The following is a 24,712-nucleotide window of genomic DNA, read 5'->3' as shown; positions in this document are numbered from 1 at the left end:
TACCAAATTAGAGGGAGCTGGATAACATATTCATTCAGTAAAATGTAAGATGCACATCTTCAAAAATAAATTAGAATGCCTTTATTTATTATTATATCTTAACCTTAAGATGGTCTTTTGATTTGGATTCACTTTAACAAACTAAGTTGAGTTATTTTTTTAAATGGTATATGCTTAATAATAGTAATCAAATTCATTTTTTTTAGTGAGGGTTCACATATATAAAGTACACAGATGCAATCTTAAGTGATGATTGTGTACATAGGTGTACACCCACATAACCATCCACCAAGGTCAAGATATAGAACATTTCCAACACCACGTACAGTTCCTTTGTTCCCCTTCCAAGAATATAGCCCTCTCAATGTAACCTTTATGCTGACTTCTATCATCAACTATTAGCTTTGCCTGATATTAAGCTTCATATAAATAGAATTATACAGGATCATCTTTTGGACCTAATTTCTTTCAATCAACATAATTTTTTAAAGATTTGTCCATGTTGCTGTGCATATTAGTAGTTTGCTTTCTTAATGCTGTGTAGTATTATAGTATTGCACTGTATGAATGCATCACAATCCATTCTCTTGTGCTATAAAACTTTGGCAGTAAAACCACTGGCTTTCATTAGTAGGCTATGCTAAGTTTGCTTTAATTATTTAAAAACAATTATTGTTCTTCCAAAATAAACTTTTATTAATTGTTAAGCCATCTTTGTTTACTGCCTCCACTTGATTATTATCAATTGTGTCTTCCTATCTTGATTTTCCTCTTCTAACCACTACATCTCCTACTGATCACATTCAGTTTAGAGTAGAAGCAAAGAACCCTGGGGGAACAGAAGCAAAGGTCATTTCAATTATCTTTAGCTGGACCTGTAGTACAGTGGAAGGGGTAACAAGGTGACTAGCTGATAGCAGGAGAAAAAAACCAAAACACTCTTCCTTAGCATTTTTCCTAAGAGGCATAATCTAGAAGAAGCTGCATTCTTTATGTATAGCCTGATTCAGCTTAGTGATATTGATCTGGGATTTAAATTTTTCTCCAAAATATTCTACTTTGTTTATTCCAGTATTCTTTTTTTTTTTTTTAAAGATTTTATCCATTTATTCATTAGAGACAGAGAGAGAGAGGCAGAGGGAGAAGCAGGCTCCCAAGGAGCAGGGAGCCCGATGCGGAACTCGATCCCAGGACCCTGAGATCATGACCTGAGCCGAAGGCAGATGCTTAACCATCTGAGCCACCCAGGCGCCCATTCCAGTATTCTTTAATTCCAGAAATAAAGTGAAACCTCAAAATGTGGAATTACGTTAGAAAAGGGACCAAATTCATAAACACTATGTATTACAGAAAGTTTAAAGCAAAATAAAAATTGTCGCATAGTAGAAACTAATTACATTTTAATAATCATTCATAATTGCAGAAATTCCAGATACTTCTAGATACTACCACCGCTAAAGTACTCCTTTAAAATAACGTGTTTTAAATAATTATTTTTGAGTAATTTAAATATTCCCCCAGTGCCTCATTTATGCATTTTCTAAGTAGAATAAATAAAATTGCAGCCAATTCTTTAATTATCATAAATTTCAAGTCAGAAGAAACTGAATTAATGAAGCTTATTAACAACCTCCCACATTTTATTATTTACATTTGGATTAGTCTTTTTTCCCAAAAGAAACTTGAATAAATAAATTATAGTGGTGTGAAAACAGCTTTTCTAGGGTGATTTAAAAATATACTAGTTGTCTATTTCTGATAGTTTAGGAGTCAAGCTGCTTAACAGGGGCATAAGCCAAATACCTCTCATGTCCATTTATGTCTTGTGATTATATAAACACACAGGAAACAAACTACATCAGAGCCTTTCTCACTAAGATACCTGTCCCACTTTTTGGTAGAAGACTATTTTCCATCCAGAATCTTTCATTATTTAAATGTCCTAAAATGACGATTTTAAGGACAGGAATTTAACAAAGCACTAGTGTAGCTAACAGGGTTTAGTAAGGATTACTAATCAAAATCAGCTATCAAATAAAATTAACTTGCTGATTTTGTCTAGTTATTATTTTCTCAGATATGTTAATAACTTTGTTCATAGAACATTTTAATTAGTAATGCTTTTCACATCTTCTTTGGAAGGCTTTCCTGATAAAGTATTTTCTAAGCTTGCTTTCTTCTTTACAACAATAGTTTTGCAAAGCTAACATCTCAGAATAAATTGCAATTAGTACCATCTCATTTTATTCCTTTTTAGAAAAATAAAGGAATCACCTGGGTAATTACCACAATTCTCCATATCTCTGGAAGGGAGTATGTGCATAATGAATATAAAAACCTGCCAGAGAAACATTTGCATCATATTCCAAAGAAAAATTGGAATGCTTTTTTATGCCAGAGAATTGTGCATCAGGCGAACAGGAAATTAAATACTAGATAGAGATTAGCTGTGCTCAAATTTTTGAAAGAACAGTGTAAACTGGACAGTTTCATTACAGGAATGAAAGCTAATGCCAAACCACATTTCTGGAAATATCTCAACTCTTATTGCTGTACTTGTCACTAAATAAATATTAGGTGTACAAGTATTTACTAGATCCCACGTGCAAGACTTAACAGAAATGCCAACTCATGGAATATATGACAGAAGAAAGTATTTACAGTTTGTTAAGCAGAAGGGGGATTAAGCTGTGGACAATGAACCTGCTACAAAGTGTTTCATGTCCATAAACAGGGTAACATTAAAAACCAAGGAGTTTCATGTTTAAATTTTCATTATTGAAAGCAATGCTTGTTTGAAAATGGAAGTCAGACTATCAATGGGCTCAAAGATAGACATTAGAAAAGTGCTCAACTCTATTCTTCAAATAAAGTTCATTTTTCCCATTATAGAACTTACAGCTATTCAATATAGAAAAATTAGAAAATACAGAGAAGGATAAAGATGGAGAGAGAAAGCACTTTTTGTGTTAGTCCCTCTAAGTCACTGTATTTTGGGGTAAGGCCTCCCAATCTTTTTCCTATTTATATTTATTTTTCAGTGTTGTGATGTAATACTCTGGTCTCAGAGAAGAAATCTGAATAAATAAATTATAAGAGTGTGAAAGAACTTTTTCTAGCATACTTTAAAATAGAATAGACACCTATTTCTGATAATTTTGGAGTCAAACTGCTTAAAAGAGAAGACGAACTAAATGTCTATCGGTATCATTTGCATTTCACAATTATATATACACAAGAATTCATAACCATTTTATTAATGGATGGTTAGGTATTTTCCCATTTTTGGCGAACACAAATAAGATGTCAATGAATATCACTATACAGAGAACTGATGTGCATGTGAGAGAAAACATAAACATATAAAGAGAAGTAAAATAATGGAGATTAAATAATATGGCTATCCTTGATTTGTAAAATGGACACAGATGAGACTATCTTATCATAACGTGAGTTACATTTTTACATTAACATACATTATCAGAAAAACCAGCGACATTTACTTTTTAAAAGTCCAACATACAAATGCCAATTTGAGAAAAGGAAACACCTCATATACTGGAAAATCTGATGCCCACAGGCCATGGTAGGGACAGTTCTTCTGGCTCCTCTAGGTTCTGGTATCTCTTTCATGCCAATGGCTTATTCATGCCCTCTCATGCTCTGAGACATGAGGATTTTTCCCCAGGCTTAGAGACTCTAAAACTCAAACAAGTGTTTCTCAATTGTGGTTTCTCTTTTTTGTCCTACAAAGTCAGAATGCCTAATATAAATAAGCTCTCAGAAATTTTAAAGCTTTGTCTAACATGGGCTGCAGATCTACTCCAAGACTTCTCAAATTTAGGAAACTCATATTAATTAATCTCCCAACCAATGTCTGGTAATAAGTATATGTCCTTGGGGACATCATTTATTTAACACTTCATGATAGGGTAAAATTACTTACCCTGTTTTTTCTGATTCTAGATGTTCAGAGGCATAAAGCCAAATCAAAGGAACAAAAGAGGCTGTTTGCCAAGCTTTTGCTTTAAACCAGTTTCAACTTCAAAAAATATCAAAACAATACCCTTCAACCACAATTTGACACATCTTTAAAGAGTTGGTAAGGGATGAGGTGCGTATCAGTTATTGGAATTTTGAATGCAAAGAAGACTGGAACTTGAGAAACATTCTAACTTTCTGGAAACCTATAAGGAATAGATATCTAACTATATTTCTATTAAACTAAGGCTTCTACCATTTTATTTGTTTACTGTTTATTTATTTAATGATATTTAATAGAACTATATGGGAAAAGAGTAAAATCCAAACAAACTAACTAAAGGATATGGGTAGAAGACTACCCAAAAGTCATGTGTCTCTAAAGAATGAAGGGATCTAGGTTAAAGTCTTACATTTATGTTTCAGGTAATAATGAAAGTCAGAAGTTTGATCAAAGTCATCTTTTGATGTTTTGAGTTTCTTCTAAATCACATTTAAGGACAGAATTTGTGTTTACAACATACAGAAATGTAATAGTTTATAACACATGAGCCCAACTCTCCCTTGGCTACCTGCGGCAAATTTGACTCCAAACCACCAGGTCCATGGCATGATGGTATGATGGAAGACATGCAGGAAAGTCACTTGGCTACTTTTCTTACGCAGAACAAAAAAGATCTGAAATAATTTTAAAAAAATCAAGTTCATAGAAAATCATGCAATGATTGAGCTACTGATTTATCTACAAAAATACTGGCAAAGTACAAACTATTTCACATCATAATTTGCATTAAAAGGGCTGCCTTAGAGAATGCTCATAGAAGCAGCTGATTCTCCAAGGGGCAGCTGAAAAGCTAATTAGTATGAAGGAACTTAAGTATGATGACTAGTCATGGGAGAATCAATAAAAAGGTGTTAAAGAAAATGTATGCAGATTTGAAAATCAAAAATGGAAAGTGAAGAACATAGCCAAATACTATTGAAAGAAACGTTACGGGCAGGAAAACATCCATGTGGATTTTGAAGTAAATGGGAAAGCACAGAGTCTCAATTCTTAGGACAGAAATCATTCTATATTGCTCTCTAAGACATCCTACTAATTTAGATAAGGGATAAAGCAAACTGAAAAGAGGACTTGCAACAAAGCAAAAGTTAGCATATTATTAGTAAAGAAAGATGAAAAGGGAAAAACTCGAGGAGATTTGGAGAAATAGGATGGGAGAAAAGAAGTGGCCTAGGAACAAAGGCATCATCCAGACTGAATGTATCTGTGGTTTGCAGAAACCCTACAGACAAACAAAGAGGAGAACAGGAAGGCTTTTGCAGGGGGAAATTTTTTTCAAAAAAATTTCAAAAGCAGAATTAAGTGTTCAAAAAATACTCAAAATTCAGAATACCAGTGATGAGTCAGACTTCTAAATATAGGACTAAGCACAGCAACACAAACAAAAGTATCCATAATGGCATTTGAGAAATGTGGTTTAGGGAAGGACATAGAGGTAGCAACAGTTTCCTTATGGAACCTGGAAATGAGAACATGCAAAGCAGAAACAATGAAGCTAAAATGCATTTGCTTATGCACATGGAAGATGGCAGCACCATGTAATGAAAAAGCCCCAAACCAACTCTCTGGGGTCCCTGTCCCAAGCAGTAGTGGCATTCCTCTGGGTGAGTTACTTACCTTCTTGGCTTCGATTTATTTTCAGATTGAGAACTCTGGCCCAGATCAGTGGTTCACAACCCTGGCTGCATATTACAGTGCCCAAGAAGCTTTATAAAAGTAGCCATGCCTAGGCTCTAACTGTAGACCACCTGGCACCAAATCTCTGGAGGTGGGGCCCAGGTTTTAGGGGTTTTTCTAATGCAGTTAATGCTCCTGTACCATGATGGCTGAGAACCAGTGAACTACAGCAGGGGTCTCCAAGTGTGGACCCTGGACCAACAGCAATAACATCACCTGAGAACTTAAAAGAAATGCAACTTCTTGAGCCCAACAGACTGAATCAGAAACTCTAGGGGTGTGGTCCAGGTGTCTGTGTGTTTAACAAGCCCTCTAGGTGATTCTAAGGCAAGCCCAAGTTTGAGAACCACTGTATTCTATGCTCACTAAAGCCCATTCCAATTCTAACAGTATGTGATTATTCAGCTGAGAAGGTGAAGCATGTTGAGATTTGCTGCAAGAAATATGTAGTCTGTCACTGACCTCTACCTCTGAAACTAGTAATACATTATATATTAATTCATTGAATTTAAATAAAAAATAATAATTAAGCAGAAAGAAAAGAAATATCTATTCTGTAATATGTAATGGTAATATGTATCCTGAAGAGAGAAGAAACTTGTCTGTCTTAGACCCAGAACTGGTTCCAGATATCTGAGACCTACATGCCCCAAATATATGATAAATATCCAGCTTTCCTAGGCTACTGTGAAAACAGAAGTACACGCCTTTCTCCTCTCATCAAGGACCCTAATCCATGACACTGGCTTCTCCCAGAGCCCATCACCCAAATCCAGAGTTGATCCTCAACAGGATCTTAAGTTGGAACAGAAAAGGTATAATAAGCATAAACTTGAGAAAGGCAGCTGGAGTTAGTTTTGATATTACCTAAATTATTAATATCCCAGGGATAACATCCTAATGTAAGTTTATGAATTTTGAAGCACTTATCCTCTTAAAGGAATATGGATGACACAGTGCTTTGGTTTATACCAAAAGAACCCAAAGTAAATGTTCTCTGCTCTTTGCTTCGTGAACTTGATTTTCCAAACACCTATCATCCATCTCCATAAAGATGCAGTTTTGCAGCGACAGTTACATGCTTATCTTAGTCAGGTGGTAGATACATAAGAAAACCTTTTGGCATTGGCAAAAGACTGAAAAAAAATGCTTATCCTATCTATGCTCTAAAACTACTGATAATAAAAGGTAAAAGATAATAGGAGGTCTGCCTGAAGTGGAGAGATAACCAGAGTTATCAGACAACTGAACTCTAGCAGTTTATTGCTTCTAGTGATACATCAAACATTCACCAAATGTGGTGACCACATACTCACAGTATCTAATAGCTCAATAAATTTGGAGAAGTAATAAAGCCAGCAGGTGCGTGCCATCTGCAGAAACACACATAGATACAAATTTATTTTATTTTTTTATATGGAGGAAAAGTTCATTTTTTTAATTTCGGCAAAATATACATAACCCAATTTACCATTGTAACCATTTCTACGTGTTTGGTTTGGTGGCATTTAGTACATCGACACTGTTGTGCCACTATCTCCATCCATCTGTAGAACTCTTTTCATCTTGCAGAAGTGAGACTCTGTGTCCATTAAACAATAACTCTTCATCTCCCTTCCCCACCAGCCCCTGACAACTACCATTTTACTTTCTGTCCCTGAATCTGTCTACTCCAGGTACCTCATATAATAGAATCATACAATATTTGTCTTTTTGTGCCCGGATGATTTCACTTAGCATAAAGTCCTCAAGGCTCATCCATGCTACAGCACATGTCAGAATTTCCTTCCTTGCTAAGGCTTGGTAATATTCCATTGTATGGATATACCACATTTTCTTTATCCATTCATCTGTCCATGGACATTTGGGTTCCTCTACTTTTTGGATATTATGAATAATGCTGCTGTGAATACGGGTATACAAATATCTCTTTGAGTCCCTGTTTTCAGTTACTTCTAGGTATATACCCAGAAATGGAATTGCCAGATCATATGGTAATTCTATTTTTAATTTTTTGACGAACCAGATATGAATTTATTTTTAAATCCAGGAAGTTAAATAAAAGCACCAATTTTCATTTAACAGAAAACTATGCCCCTGACTTTGATTCTTTCTGATAATTTTTAGCTTTTTTTCCCTCAGGCCATGTAATTTGATAATTGTGTCATTTACTTCTTCTGAGTTCACATTAAGTGTTAAAAAAAAAAAAAAACACAGTCTAAAAGTTTTAACATTTGAGTTACAAGTTTTTCCAAAGAAAAACTCACCCTCAATGCTGAAGGTGACCGTGAGTAGTCAACAATTTCGCATCGAAATGAATAACCTGTACCCCAGCCAGACATCACAAACTGTAAAAGAGCACATGTATATTAAAGAAGGAAGAATTTGCTCAACAGCTACAACAATGGTACATTTGATTGTGTCTCTTTACCACAATCTCAGCTGACTCAGCATGCAGTGCAGAGGAAAAGGCAGGCTAGAACAATTATAACTGGGAACTCGGCTTGATAAAACAACAGGAATTTTCAAAATCATACAGCTATATATTACTTGTATCAAATGTGTTCTGACTCAAATGTCCATGGAGAAGAAAACGCTGGGAGTGTTTTGCATAGATAGCAAATACTGGTAGGTATATGCCAGTATATGTACATATATGTATATCTATATATGCCTGAATAACAGAGTCTGAAAACAGTCTTTTCTGATAATTTCTAATCTTCTCCATCAGCCAATAAATAAATAGGCAAACCAAAATTCCTTACTGTACTATTAGTGGCTGCCACACTGGGTTTTCCTGTCCTTAGCTAGTATGTGTAAAGTGAAGTGGTAGTCTATGGCTCTTAAAATCAAGATTGATCAAACACAAGACTCAGAGACTAGTTCAGTTTGGATTCACGTGACAAGTAAGAGACAAAAATGTTAACAAGAAGAGTGCAATCTGGCATGCCTTAATTCCAGCACACCCACAAAGTGACCTTAGACTAGTGGTGACAAGAAAGAGGCTATTGTTGTTATCTGAACCTTAGCTCAAAGATTATATTGACATTCTTTTAGTATGATGGTGGGAAGTTCTTTTAAAACAGTATCTGATTCAAATAAAAACTCCAAAAAAATTAAAAGAAATAAAACAGTATCTGAAAATGAAAAGCTAAGGGCTCTAATTTTAATTTAATGTATATATTAAATGGTTAGCTTAACTGAGTGTTCTGACAATATGATCAGCTCTTCTTTGACATCCTGTTTTCACAAATGCCAACATCTTCCCCGGAATGTCTTCTTTCCCGGTATAATGGTTACATCATTTTCTGCCATTAGTGCACATTTTAAATTTCTATTTTTAATTACTATTAAAGCTAAAATGAAAACTTTACCATAAATTAATTTTTAAAAGCCAAAATTTATGAGATTTATCAGAATGATATTTTGATGGTGAAAAACAAAAAGAAACAAAAGAGAAAGAACAACTGTTTAGACTGTGGTATTCAAAAATCACACCATCCTTTCCTGACACTAGCTCCTAGCTTGATTCACAAGATATTTAATCCCACTGTTAACTTGATAAATGATGAAATCTTGAAGAAGATTATCTTAAGATTCAGGAAAGTATAAGACATATTTTATGGGTAAGAAAAATGACTTACAAAAACAAGTCAACAAATATTTCTCAAAGGAACAAGGGAATGTGGTAGAAAAACAGCTAATTCTACAAAATCCTCATCTGTCAGTGAGCGTCATTATTCTCTTCCATTCAGACCTCTACTGACTGCTGCAAGTAAAACCGAAGGTCCACTTACTTAACTGGGATGATTGGTTCTCCACTTTACCCTACCCCAAATGAGGACTGAGCTGAACAGGAGAAGCTCTGTGACATGGCCTTCTGTGAGATCTTCACAAGTCTCTCTTTATTGATGTCTGACTGGTGCCAATTAACTAGCACATTCAAAACCATTGCTTTACAATAAGGCCCGTGGGTTCCTTTAGTCTATGTACTTCCCTTTCATCTTGTTCATATTTTCCCTAACACCCATAAGTGGAGGTGTTTCCTCTGTATATCTAATGCAATTGTGCTCTACCAGTAAACCATGTGATGTGTTCAGTGTCCTGGAGATGACATGCTGACCAGCTGCCAAAACTCTTTGTTTAAAGAGATAGTGGAGGGGTGCCTGGGTGGCTCAGTCGTTAAGCATCTGCCTTAGGCTCAGGTCATGATCCCAGGGTCCTGGGATCGAGCCCCTCATTGGGCTCCCTGCTCCACGGGAAGCCTGCTTCTCCCTCTCCCACTTCCCCGTTTGTGTTCCCTCTCTGCTGTGTCTCTCTCTGTCAAATAAATAAAAACTTAAAAAAAAAAAAAGAGTGGAAATTAGTGCTTTCCTGATATTAAGTTTAAGAACATTCTAATAGTCTATGAAGCTTTTGACATTTCTATATTTCAGGCTATCAAGAAGAACAGCAATAATTTATGTTTGGCAGGTAATCAACCCCAACACTGGCATATAAGTAACTCTAGTATGAGTGATTAATAAGAGACAGAAACTGCCAAATTCAGATATTTTCACAACTTCTTTTACATTGTATTTGCTAAAATAGGAACCCAAATTTACCGGCTATAATTAAATTCCCCCGAGAAACATATTTAGGGACATTACACTGAATGACATAATCAGACACGGAGCATAAAGGGATGTGAGAAACAATTTGGTTTAATCCTGATTCTATAAAATGGGAGAACTAAGGCCCAGAGAGGTTAAGTAACTTGCTCAAAAATCAGGCAGCTAGTTAGTAGCATAACTGATACTAATTAGCCCCTAGTCTCCTGGCTTCTAGGTCTACGCTTAACATGGTCCTATGGGCTATTTCCTCTCTGTCATAACTTGGTAAGAGCATGTATTTTTTTTTTTTTTTGGCTCCCCACCTCTGTTACTCCTTCCCTTTCAGTTACTCATGATCCAGAAGGGATAGTATGATAGCTTGTAGTTAATTTTGGTAATAAAAGAAGAAATAGAAGGTAGCAAGGTAAGTCCAGACTTGAGGGGGGGCCGGTGAGACATGAGGTTACAGCAGAATAAGGTGACTCAATCAGGTGGATCTGAGCAGGAATCAAGTTGGAGGGATGCATGTGGAGAGGTCACAGTGTCAAGAGGGGCCAGAGTGGTCATGGTGGGCCCTCGAGAGTTCCAGTTATGAGGAAGGAAGCACAAGCTATACTGCAAAGAAGTAAATAAGGAGTAGAAGATGAGGAAGCCAGCCGATATTGGAAAAGAAGCAAGGAATCCCAGAAAAGCAGGTAAGTGAGGCTAGGTGAAGATTGTTAACAGCACAGTGGGTGAGAGAGAATCTACGAGTCTACTCTTGGGCCCTGGAAGATCCCTATCTCCCTTACCGACAAGGGACAGTCTCCCTCACCTACTGCTTTCTATGAGTCTAAATTCTCTGTCCCCTCAAGGCCTAGCTAAACCAAACCTAAACAGTCTACCATCTTACAGCTCATCCAAGGTTCCTACCATGATGATAATAACTCATTACAGAGTCAAGATGAGCTCCCAATGTCAGACAGACCTGGATTCAAATATCAGTCCTCCCATAACCAGCTATGTTACTTTGAGTAAGTTACTTAATTTCTCCATGTATGAGTTGCCTTAAAACTAACACGGATTCATTCAATCATCTATTAAGATTAACTGTGTGCAAGTTCCTGGACTTAATGTTAATTTTTCTCACTACTTGTGAGGTAGACTATACTGAGATCCTCTAAATAGTTCAATATCAGGTCCATATATAACAATTTTTTGGCAAGAATTTTAGCTAAATTTCTAAAATTCCTTAAATCTCAGTGTTACCATTATAATCATAACAAGAAACATAATGACAGAAAAACAGGAAGATTCAGGCAAAATTCTCCCATTAGGAATACTGAAGACACTTGCCTCATAACACATATACACAGAAAAGAGAACTATGGAAAAATTGTATGTTATCATCGCTTTCTTGAGTTCAAAGGGCTTTCGATTCTCCATGAGCTTTGGTCCTAGAGAAGTGACAAAATAGACATAGAGTCCCAGGATGATCGTTTGTGGCAGAGGTGAGGACATGAGGAACCAGTCTTCAACTCTTGGATCTAAAAACAAAAAGTAAGTGCACATCCATTTAGCCAAGAAATAACTGACAGCAACCAGCATTTCTTTAAGCAAGCACCTAGATCCTAATGTTGACAGCAGACTATTCAGTCAATGATCTACTATCTTTGGGAAGGATAAAGGGAAATCACCATGGACAGTGATGGGGCTAGGAAGAGTGGGGCTCTTATCACCACAGGCCTCAAAGGACACAGGGACGTAGTGGTTACTAGAACCCAGGAGTCAAATGGAGAAGCCCTCCTGGAGAGGAACTGTGACCTTCTGTGGAGGGACTGGGCCAGCACAAGGCAATTCTGGAAGTAAATGGCTGGGTAATCAATATCTCAGTACCACCCCCCACTCTCTCTCCAATCTCCTATGACTCTCCATTGGCTGAGCCCAATCAGAAACCAGAGGGTAGGGGAGCAAGCCCACAGTTACAGTCTATACTGGTCATTCCCCAGGGTCCGGCACAGGGTGCAGAATGGATCTGGGGAACAGAAGACACCCAGCAAAGTTCCACCACGCATCTATAACCACTAGTAACATTTTAGAGTTTCTCTATCCAGATATTCTTTTATATAAAAAATATGTCTGTGTTTGCTTTCCCCCAAGGAAACTAGGACATTTCCATATCTACTGTATCACAAAATCATAGAACTGAAAGGGACCATAGCATCATCTACCTAAATTATGGGTTCTAGGTGTCCAAAATAGGCTAACCAATGTGAGCACAACAAAACAACAACAACAACAAAAGCTGTATTAGCCTCACAACCATGTAAAAAGAAATTCACTGGTCACTGCTCATTCCAATTATATCAATTAAAAATTGCAACTCAAGATAAAATGTGACTTGGAAATGAAAAGTACAGCATAGGGTATATAGTCAATAATGCTGTAATAATACTGTATGGTGACACTTATCATGGTGAGTGTTGAGTAATGTATAGAATTGCTAAAACAATATCTTGTACCCCTAAAGCTAATATAACACTGTATGTTAATTATTCTTCAATAATGAATTCTTTAAAAAAGTATTTGAGAAAAAAATATATATGCCAAATAAACAGGGGACTTGCAAATATAATAGGTATTCCTGAACAGAAGTAAAATAGAAGAGAAAAACAGAAAAATATTCAAATAGATCATAAAATTTTTTTCTGAAAAATGAAAATCAAAACTAAATCTTTATATCAAAGTACTTATCATGTATCAGGAAGTAAATACTAATGAATAAGCAAATCTAGCTGTATGTAGGTAAAATTCTTGTATTGCAAAGATAAACAAAAATTCTATAAGCATGATGAAAGAAGCAACAAATCTCAAAATGGAAAAATGTCAGACTTATCCCAGAAGACTCTTAAGACCACTTGACCACAAAAAAAGGATCCATGTGTATAGAGACTTATAGAAAAACTGATGTAATCTAAGTATTCTTAATATACTTAGAATGTTGTTCAAGTAGAAAAGGAAAAAAGATAAAGTCGAAATTGTTATTATTATTTCTGACATGGGCTATTATTAAGGATAAATCATTTGAATAATTATTTTAATGCCTCAAATATTAAAAAATGATGAAACTAGCAGTTAAAAATACTCTTATGAGATACTTGGAAAATATGAACACTGGTTAAATTCTTGATGATGATGTTTTATTATGGTGTGATTATAATATTATGGCTATGTTTTAATGTCTGAAAATATTTTTTAAAGATTTATTTATTTGAGAGAGACAGAGAGAGAGAGTGAGCGAGCACGAGCGGGGAGAGGCAGAGGGAGAGAGAATCTGAAGCAGACTTCGTGCTGAGCGTGTGGAGCCCCACACGGGGCTCGATCTCATGAGCCTGACATAACGACCTGAGCTGAAACCAAGAGTCGGATGCTCAACCGACTGTGCCACCCCTGAAAATATTATTAAAATAAAGAATGACACAATAAAAAACAAGATATGATTAATTCTATAATCTTAAGTAGTTCAGGTGTAATTTTACTAAATTGTCTCCTGAAACCAGAGCATTACAAAGGAAGACAAGTATGAACAGGTTTCTAAGTATATCTGACTGAAAACTGAGTCTTGACTAACCTTATGTTGCTAAACACCATCACTTCCGTCAATTGGAAAAGAGGGGTGGGAAGAATACAGCCCTTGCTCATTTAAACTGCTAATGATGTAGCCAATTACCAAAACACTTTGAATACCCCCTCAAGTCTGACTTCCTACCCAGTGCAAAAATTTCTTCAACAGACTTCATGGTTGAGGACTCACTTGGCCTCAATTTTATTGCTGCAGAGCTCATATCTGATACTCGGGTATACTAAGGCATGGCTTTAGCTATGAAAAATGATGTATTCTATATACAGATCAGTTTCCATCAAAATACGAAGAGATGTCCTATCCTTTTTTTTTAATTTTAACGTAATTTATTTAATTTTTTAAATTTTATTATGTTATGTTAATCACCATACATTACATCATTAGTTTTTGATGTAGTGTTCCATGATTCATTGCTTGCGTCTAACACCCAGTGTTCCATTCAATACCTGCCCTCTTTAATAGCCATCACTAGGCTAACCCATCCCCCCACTCCCCTCCCCTCTAGAACCCTCAGTTTGCTTCTCAGAGTCCATAGTCTCTCATGGTTCGTCTCCCCCTCCAATTTCCTCCCCTTCATTTTTCCCTTCCTACTTTTTTTTTTTTAACATATAAGGTATTATTTGTTGCAGATCTTGAAAAAATAAATAAAAAAGCCAAAAGTCAGCTCTAAAACAGACCCCAAGATATTTAGGAATTTAATATATGATAAATGAAGACCCATAAACAAGCAAGGAAAGGAGAGATTATTCAACAAATGTTGATAGGAAAAATGAATATTTGGAAGAAAAATGAGCATGTTCCTTACCTCATATCCTATACAAACTTGGCCCAATCTATACAGTGGAAGCAAGACATTTAAAATCTGTCCACAGAAAAAGTAGGGTGAGGCTAATGAGAATGCTAAACAAGCAAACTGTTTTTCTGCAGGATTTTCATGCTTCGTGTTCATTGTGAATTGCCAAGATGAGAATGGTGGTATGCAACATTCCTCAAACTTATTTGCTTATTCCACAGAATACACTGTGGAACAGAGTTTGGGAAAGAGCTCTCTGCTGAAACAAATCTTTAAGTTAAGCCATTAAAAATTAGGCAGTGATAGGGGATTCAGAGTATACTTATTATGAGCACCGAGTAATGTGTAGAATTGTTGAGTCACTATATTGTACACCTGACGCTAATATAACACTATATGCTAATTATACTGGAATTAACATTTAAAAACCAGGTAGTGATGAAGATAAATAGGATCTGATCATTTTGAGATACAGTAAGGAGGCAGAGAACATAAAATTTTGTAAATGCTTAAACACAGAGAATGAGGAACAGGTGGAAGTTAAGGAAAAACTGAGATTTTTGTTTAGATAATTGTACTATCACTGAGACTAGGAATGCAGGATATGGAGCAACACTGGTCAGGGAGAGATGGCTTAGGTTTTCAAACATCTTACATTGGGCCTACGTCTAAAACATGTCTATGGAAACCCCTCTAGCCACCTGGAGATTTGAAAGTGGAAGTAGGAGAGAGATCTGGGCCAGAGATGTACTATTTGGGATCTTTATCACATGAAAGGTGAACAACAGAGCCAGGAAAGTGGCTTAGGAAAGTGGGCAGAGTAGGGAGAGTAAGTGGTTTAAGTCAGAATCTTGAGGACTCAATCTTTGCAGGAGGGATGGTAGATGAGAAAACTGTTTAAAAAAAAAAAAAAAAAGACCAAGGAGTGGCCGGAGAGAGAGAAGGAAAACCACAGAAGTGAGCCATCCTGAGGTTAAGGGAAGAGTGAATCTTTGGAAGGAGTCAAAGGATAAAATGAAGCAGAGAGAGAAAGACAGTGACACTGACTTTAACAAAAGGAAGTCACTGATGCTCTTAGCAGGAACAATTTTAGTCAAGTATCCTGCACAAGATAGAAATTCAACAGAAGTCTCCTGACAGATATTTATAAAAACACAAACTTCTCAAAATTAATTTTTCTCCTCGTATTAAGATTGTCACAGCTTGAAATCAGAACAAGTTTCGAAATCAGCGATCCAGGTACACAGCACTGAAATTTTTTATTGCTTCTATTAGGTACCCTCCTTCCCTTCCACACGTTCCCCAGGACATCTGGGCGCCATGTGCAGTTTCAATGGCCACAAGGTGCACTAGCCATGGGCCAGTAACTCACCAGGGAAGTCACAGGAAATAAAAGTTGCCACACAAATGGGGACTAAGGGAGAGAATCAGAACTGCTCCAACTTTGTTGAATTTCTTCTATCAGTGGGTAATCCGAAGTTTGAATATAGGAACATCATAAGCCATATGAATATGTCTAGTTTCTACCTCCAATGAAATAAGGACTTTCAGCCAGTACCAAAGAAGACCCCTGGTAGGATGTTAATTAACATGGTTACCTTTGGATGGTGATGGCATGGATGATTTTAATTTTTTTCTTCTCCTCTTTAAGCAATTTAAAATGTTTCTGTTCTTAACAGACATCATGGGTATGACTGAAAACTAGGGGTTTTTTTTGTGTGTGTGTCCTTAAAGGAATTCCTGAATTAAAGATATATTTTATTTTATTCTTTTATTGACTCAGCAGGGGGAAAAGTATCAAATGACATCATCTTTCTGTTCTTCCTCTGGTAGCAGTAGAAAGAAAACAAGCCAGGAAAAGCATGCTGGGTTGGCTCAGGAAGCAGAAAAAAAATAACTTTAAAATAAATAATTTTTTCCCGTAATTTAATATTTTAAGCATACACCTTCTTTTAAAATCCTACATGTGACTTCTGAGTCCTATAAATTTGAAAATATCACTGTATCTTTTGGGAAAAGCTGGCTAATTTCATGTTATTCTCATAAAACAGTACATCAGGTTTGTTTGTTTTTAAATCCTATTTTAGCAAAGCTTTGGAATCAGCCAGCCTGGGTTCTGATCCTGGCTCTCCCACTGACTCATGGGATTTGGGGCCACTGACTTCACTTCTCTGTGCTTAGTTTCCCCATCTGTGAATTGGGCATAAAGCAGCATGTATCTCATAGGGGATTTAATGAGTTACCATATGTAAAGAGCCCAGCACAACCTAAGGGCTCAGTAATTATGCATTGCTACTATTACAGCAGATGTGAATTCTGTCAGCAGAGCAGAATCAACTCTGCAGTATTTAAAAATCAAATGGTCCAAAAATGACCCTGTTCTAACTGCATCAGAATTCTAGGGCATGGGTCCCAGGTATCCATAAATGCTGAGGTAATCACGATGAGCTGTCAGAGTTAAGAACCCGGGGTTCAGTGCTTCCCTCACCTACACTGGGGGCCTCAGCATCCCTCACTAGGTGCTCTGCAGTTGTCTCTTATTGTCTATTGTTAATGAATGACAACTGTTCATGTTGCCTGCCTTCTTGCTCAGTAACAGTTATACCTTTCTGAATAGAGAGCCTACTTCCATGTGAGGTAGGGGGCTCCCCCTGACAAGCTGTGTACAAATCAGGTATAGATGGTGACTTGACAAGTTGTAGGAGGGCCTGCTCAATGACATTTAAAGTCTGTGATCAGACTACATTTAAAGTCTGTGATAAAGACTCACTCTGTGATGCCACAGATTACAAAAGATTCGGGGTGAGCTCTGTTTTCCCCAGACACAACAGGCCGAGGAAAGAGTGTTTCATGTACCTTCTATTTGGCATCAGGGTTGGGTTTAAGTGTCATGAGTCGAGCCAAGATGACATAAGAGGATGGGGAGGCAGGTTGTCTGAAGTCCATACCCCAGTCATTACCGAAGTTCTGACTTATTGCTAGCCTAATAATTCTTTTCTAAGAGTGTTCCAGAGAGAGTACAGGGAAAGTAGAAGAGCCACAAACATAGAATTTTAATGAGTTTTTCCATCAACTACTTGTAAGAGGGTGTTCTCTTCTTAAGTAGCATATACTAGCTCAAGTACACCCTTTAAAATTCAATGCACCAACAAGATAAAGGCACTGGAAGGAAAAGCAAACATGTACCTCCAGCACTTTGTGAAGTACTAAAGGTTCAGAATGGCAGCAACCCGACTCATACTCCATTTTCTTGTAAAAAGATCATAACTAGGTTTGAAAAGTTATTATTACTAACCAAACACAAGGAAAGTTGCTTTTAAAACATTAACAAGTTTCCATTTCTCTACAGTCCAAAATGCTACTAGAGCATGACTTCAAAATTTGACATCTCATATCCAGGAATCATAATAAATCCTCTTATAGCTTAGGTGTTAATTAAACCATATTTAAATCTGTAGCTGTGGAATTTTCCACATGAAATAATTATGTATGACCACTACTTCTTTAGCAATCAAGAAACCAATGAATAAGAGTAGGCTCCCCGAATGCTACTCAGGAATAGGGACAAAGCCAAGAATACACTTGAAATTCTTGGCCCTTAATCATGGGTTCAGACCCTCCAGGGTAAGCAAAATTAAACTGGACTAAGATGGCCAGGAGTGATTTCTAATGGCTCTCCGAGATCAATACCACACTAAGCAGAAGCAAAAAAAACCTCTCCTATTATACCTGGTGGTGTTGTCACAAAGTTGTAAATCTAACACAAAACATTTTAACTCTCTAGGCCCCGATTTAAAAAAAAAATTATATATATATATGAATAGACATTTTTAAAAAGCATATGCTATGTTAAAAGTATTTTCAGATGACAGTACTCTTTCCATCATCTGTAACAACTACCACCATCTGTGTTGGATTACTTCCTAAGTCACAGAGCACTTTCATGCATATTGGTACCATCCTCACCTCTGTTTTGCTGAAAAAGAAATGCCTTTTTAATACAGACAGTAATTAGTTCAAGACCACCTAGCCAGTCCATCGAAATGGTCTAACTGAAATCTAGGTCTTCTCATTATACATCCCCATACCCATTCCCCTCTCTCATGACTTCAAATTAGCATAACAGAGATGTAGCAATGCCTGCCCCTCTCGCTCACTTTCCCTGTACTGTTTGCAAAGCTGTTCCAGGGGCTCCCTCTGTCTCTCCCTAACCACCTCCAGCCCTTCATCATTCCTTTTTCTGACCTAATATTGCTCAGCTTTTCAATATAAGTATTCCTAATAAAAAGCAGAGAGTCATTACATGGATAATAGTGGAAGTAGAAATCAGAAGTTGTTCATTTAAAAACATCCTGTACTTCCAGCTCTATACAGATATTAATCATCATCTAAATCAATTTGGCTCTTGAGTTAGGATACTGATTATCTGCCTCTCTTGAGTTCCTGCATTTGGTATAGTGAATAGCAAGGGACTTGTGCTTCCAAACGGGTCCATTTCAAAACATGCAACCAGATCTACTTGGCTCCCAAGTTCAAATCATGACATTTCAGGTAGCAAGGCATACCTCTACTTAGAAAAGCAATTAAAATATTAATACTTTTTGAAAATAGAGCTACCATATGATCCAGCAATTGCACTACTGGGTATTTACCCCAAAGATACAAAAGTAGGGACCCGAAAGGGTACGTGCACCCCGATGTTTATAGCAGCAATGTCCACAATAGCCAAACTGTGGAAAGAGCCAAGATGTCCATCAACAGATGAATGGATAAAGAAGAAGTGGTATATATATACAATGGAATATTATGCAGCCATCAAAAGGAATAAGATCTTGCCATTTGCAACGACGTGGATGGAACTGGAGGGTATTATGCTGAGCGAAATAAGTCAAACAGAGAAAGACATGTATCATATGACCTCACTGATATGAGGAATTCTTAATCTCAGGAAACAAACTGAGGGTTGCTGGAGTGGCGGGTGGGGTGGGAGGGATGGGGTGACTGGGTGATGGACACTGGGGAGGGTATGTGTTCTGGTAAGCGCTGTGAATTGTGCAAGACTGTTGAATCTCAGATCTGTACCTCTGAAACAAATAATGCAATATATGTTAAGAAAGAAAAAAAGAAGAAGAATGTAGCAGGAGGGGAAGAATGAAGGGGGGGAAATCGGAGGGGGAGAAGAACCATGAGAGACAATGGACTCTGAAAAACAAACTGAGGGTTCTAGAGGGGAGGGGGTTGGGAGGATGGGTTAGCCTGGTGATGGGTATTGAGGAGGGCACGTTCTGCATGGAGCACTGGGTGTTATGCACAAACAATGAATCATGGAACACTATATCTAAAACTAATGATGTAATGTATGGGGATTAACATAACAATAAAAAAATTAAAAAAAAATATTAATACTTTTAAAAATACAAAAAAGTGAAAGCCATTAAAACAAGACAAACAGTATTTAAATTAAATACTGAATTTATGAGAACTACTATAAACCTTCAGAGAAGGCGGACCTCTAGAGAAATCTACTTGTTCTCAGAATCATTACATAAGTTGAAAAACTAAGAAAAAAAGGAAGAAACATGGAAACAGTCATTCTCCATTTCCCTACCAGATAGAAGCTTCACTATTTATGGGCTACTAAAAAAACCCTCGGTGCTCTTCCAGGGCAAATCTGTTGGGACATTTTTTAGTGAAATAAAATTGGTCTTTAGCAGTCTCCTGAGAAAGACGGCAACCATGACACAGTGTATCTTTGCTGATATCTGCATAAATTGGAAAATAATTCCAGTTGTGTTAAATGCCAAGAGATAGCACTTTTTCTTCCTGAATTTGGAGGACACGTGATTTCTGGTTGATAGGGAAGAGCTAAGCTGATGTGGTGATGCTGATGAATATGTGTAAAACAATTCAAATGTGAAATACCAGAGATCTAATCAAAATCAGGAAACATAGGTTCTAATCTTTCCTGCCAACAACTAGCCACATTCTGAACAAGGTCACATCTCTGAGCCTCAGTCTTTAATTCTAAAATGAGGAGTTAGCTTTGATGATACCACCTTTGATGAGGTCTGCCTCAGCTCTACAACACTCTGACTCCTTGTTTATTTAAAAATTGTTTTACCTTTGTCATATATATAGGGGTGCCTGGGTGGCTCAGCCAGTTAAGCGTCTGCCTTCGGCTCAGGTCATGATCCCAGAGTCCCGGGATCGAGCCCTGGATTGGATTCCCTGCTCAGCAGGGAGTCTGCTTCTCCCTCTGCCCCCACCCCACTAGTGTTCTCTCTTACTCTCTGTCTCTCTCACAAATAAATAAAATCTTTAAAAAAATTGTTTTACCTTTCTCATATATATATATGGGGGGAGGGGCAGAGGGAGAGGAAGAGAGAATCTTAAGCTGGCTCCGCGGGGAGCCTGGCACAGAGCCCAATGAAGGGCTAAATCTCACGACCCTGAGATCATGACCTGAGCTGAAATCAAGAGTTGGATGCTTAACCAACTGAGCCACCCAGGAGTCCCATCTTTGTTACATTTTTAAAATGTTCTGTGATGGTTATAAAAGCAACATACATTTGAGTGGTATTAAAAAAAATATAGATAAGTAAATAGAAATTACCCATAATCCTATCACACAGAGACAATGGCTCTCACAAAAGTAATGTATGTGGTGTTTTACAACCTGTTTTTCATTTAATGTATTTAAACTTGATTTGGCATTAAATGTTCCTAGAATACTGATTTTTTTTTTTTAATGGTTACAGCAAGAAGGCAGACATTTCAGAATTACTTAGGGATGCCCTATGAAACGCTCCCTTTCTGATACACCCCTGAGGGTGCAGCCCCTCCCATTCAAGAATCAACATTGTTGGCATTAACTGCTATTTCCCTTAGGAGCATTAGGGCAGAAGCAAACCTAAGAGCACTGTGCCTCCAAAAATCACTTTTAATGACTGCTGAGTTGGAATGTACCATCATCTATTAACCAATTTCCTTAACTGGATATTAAAGCTATTTTCATTATTATAAACATCATAATAAACATCTGTGTAGCTCTATCTTTGTACATATTTGTAATGAGAACTTTGATACTTCCCCGTTGTTAACTAGTAATAAAAATTAATATTTGAGGTGTCTATGAGGGAGTGTTAACTTGCAGTCTCTCATTCTGTTTCAGTGAAATCCTATTAAATATTGGAATTGGACATAAAAAGAAAAGATGTGCCTTAAGTAGGAAGTTTGGTTACTTACCAGCATCTTTGATCCAATTATCATAAAGACGCACGGTTCTTGATGTAAGATCACTGAAGACCATTTTCCACAGGATTTACTGGCTCTTATAATGGGTTCTTCAGTACAAGAAAAAAAGAAATGAGTTTATGATCTATAAATGCAAATAAAGCCAAGTTCTAATAAAACAATATGATAAATGCTAAATATTTAATAGGAATACTTGGCAAAACAACAGACCTGTACTAAGGGTAAATGCATTAGTGAACCACATTAAACCCTGATACAGTGGCAAACATTTAAGATTTTTCATCATTATAAGAACAATGCTTACTTTGCTGAAAAGGGCTAACATTCTATGTGCAAGATATAAAAGGAGTAAATGATTCTAAGAATGTTCATAAGTGCATCTCCTTTTTATAGCAATAATGCAGATCAGGAAAGGACTACTTTCGATGGCAATTCTGAAATAAAAACCCAGTAGAAGAAAAGTCAAGAAGATATACAAACATTCAGAGAAGTTACTCTGAACCAGGACTTATAACTGATCTTCAGGCATAACAAGGTCTTCTGTATGCAAGTCTTTACAATTTAAGTGGAATACAGGTAGAAAGAGGGAAGGAAAGAAGATCTACAATAGCCAGGGAAAAGTTGCCTCATTTATCTGGACAGATAGGTAAGAATAGTTGGAAAAAGAAGTCTTCTGAAAAAAAAAAAAACAAAACACTAGTGAAAGGACACGAGCTCTATTATATATTAAAAGATAATCTAAATCTTTAATAATTAAAACAATGTGACACTGACACATGAAGAAGCAAACCAATGGAATACAGCAAAACATCCAGAAATACATCAAATACAGTTAGGAACTTAGAACTGTATTTTGTAGGTTCTCAGATGTACACTCTCCCACATTTTAACATTTCTGAAATCTTACAAATGTATGGTGTCCCACAAAATGAACAGTGTATTTGATCCAAAGTCATAGAGTGGGAAGATGAAATAGCTCTGGAGATGGATGGTGGTGATGGTTGCACAACAATGTAAGTGTACTTAATGTCATTGAACTTCACACTTAAAAATGGTTAAAATGGTAAATTTTACATTATATAGGTTTTATCACAAAAAAGAAATCCTTTAAGCCTGAAACAGGAAAATTAAAACTTTCTTCTAGCATTCTAAAAGTCATTTTAGAATGTAAACATATATATATATTTAGAATATAAAATATTTATTTTTAAGACATATAGTATATGATAAAGGTGGCATCTCAAACCAGTGGGCACTGAATTACCAGCAGTTCTTCAAAAAATGGTGTGATACAACTAAATAGCCACCTGGGAAAAAGAAGTTGGATCCAAACATTATACTATAAACCAAGATAAACTCCAAGTAGATCGAAAATTTAAATAAGAAAAACAGAAAAAAGAAAAGAAAAGAAAAACAGAACAATGAAAGTACTAGATGACAACAGAGAGAACATTTTTCTAGCCTTGTAATGGGAAAGGACTTTCTAACTTTGACTTAAAATACAAAAGATGTAAGAGAAGACTAACAAATGTAACCACATGAAAATCAAGAGGAAAAAATTAAAAAATAAAAAATGACATACAGGAAAAAATATGTTCAATTCATACCACAGACAAATGCTACTCTCCTTAATATATAGAGTTCTAAGAAATTGATAAGAAGACCTATAAGCCATGAAAAGCATGGGCAAATTTCATAGGAAAGGAAATATGAATGGCTCTTAAACATATGAAAAGTTGCTTACCTTTAATCATAGTAAGAAATTTACAATATTTTATTGCAGTGGATGGGCTAAAGTCCAAACATTTTTATCAGTCCAATTGGCCTAAATCCAAAAATGTGTTGAGAAGACTGTGGCAAACTCATACATTGCTGGTGGGAGTGCAAATGATCATAACCCTTAGTAATGCCAATTTGGCACTATTAGGAGAAAGTATAAATGCATATTTTTTAACCTAGCGATGTTACTCTTAGAAACTCATCCTAGAGATACACATGCACATATGCAGAATGACATATTCAAGGTCATTCATTGCATCAGTTAGTAACAGCAAAAGACTGGAAACAAGCCAAATGTCTAATAAAAGTGGACTGGTTAATAAATGATAATACATCTAAACCATGAAATATTATGCTATTTTAAGTAAGAATGAGGAAGTTCTCCATGTGCTGATATGGAAAGGTATCCAAGATAAATCTCTATGTGAAAAAAGCAAAGGAAGTTACATAATTTTAAAATGACTTTTATATAAAAAAGGAGGGAAGGAATGAGAATATAAATTTGCATTTATTTATATTAGCACAAAACAAATTCTGAAAAGATATCCATGGGTAAGGGAATGAGGTACAAAATGGGCTGAAGGGGTAGAAGGCAGACCTCATACTGTTTGGTTTTTAACTCATGTGAATATATTATCTACCCAAAAATAAAGAATTAAAATATTTCAAAGAAAAAAAAAAAAGAATAGGATCAGCAGCACCTTTGCTGGAATATTCCTACTTAAACATCCATACACAAATGCACATACACACAAAAGAGAGATTTTTATCTTAATTCCTCAAGGGTCCATCCCCTCCAGAGGATGTCTCCAAGTTCAGGGAAGTATCTCAGCATGGCTTTGGTATATCTTATGTCCTCAAGCTGAGTTCAGACTCAAGATTGGCTGTGGTGAAGCCAGGGTCTTACTCGAGTCAGCCTGGGCTCTTGCTTCCCTATGGATCCTTTCTAC

The 24,712-nt window shown here is 36.5% G+C and overlaps 1 protein-coding gene across 3 annotated transcripts in view; it reads right to left on the bottom strand.

Annotated features, from left to right (window-relative positions):
* ELOVL7 (ELOVL fatty acid elongase 7) overlaps positions 1-24,712 on the bottom strand; it is a 73,688-nt gene that overhangs the window by 3,585 nt on the left and 45,391 nt on the right. The window contains exons 2-6 of one of the 3 annotated variants that reach the window (XM_032404374.1): positions 21,975-22,072; positions 11,650-11,840; positions 7,990-8,070; positions 7,039-7,095; positions 4,554-4,659 (exon numbers count right to left, since the gene is read on the bottom strand). In XM_032404374.1, coding sequence (XP_032260265.1) covers positions 4,554-4,659; positions 7,039-7,095; positions 7,990-8,070; positions 11,650-11,840; positions 21,975-22,038 — 499 coding nt within the window. In that variant the 5' untranslated portion in view covers positions 22,039-22,072. Of the gene's footprint in view, positions 1-4,553; positions 4,660-7,038; positions 7,096-7,989; positions 8,071-11,649; positions 11,841-21,974; positions 22,160-24,712 lie in introns of those variants that run through there. The other 2 variants (XM_032404375.1, XM_032404376.1) reach the window with 2 other exon arrangements.

The sequence above is a fragment of the Phoca vitulina genome, unplaced genomic scaffold (assembly GCF_004348235.1).
Source record: "Phoca vitulina isolate PV1807 unplaced genomic scaffold, GSC_HSeal_1.0 scaffold6, whole genome shotgun sequence".
NCBI classification, from domain to species: domain Eukaryota; kingdom Metazoa; phylum Chordata; class Mammalia; order Carnivora; family Phocidae; genus Phoca; species Phoca vitulina.
The sequence above is the reverse complement of the archived record's forward strand: the minus strand, read 5'-3'. Positions and strand labels throughout refer to the sequence as shown.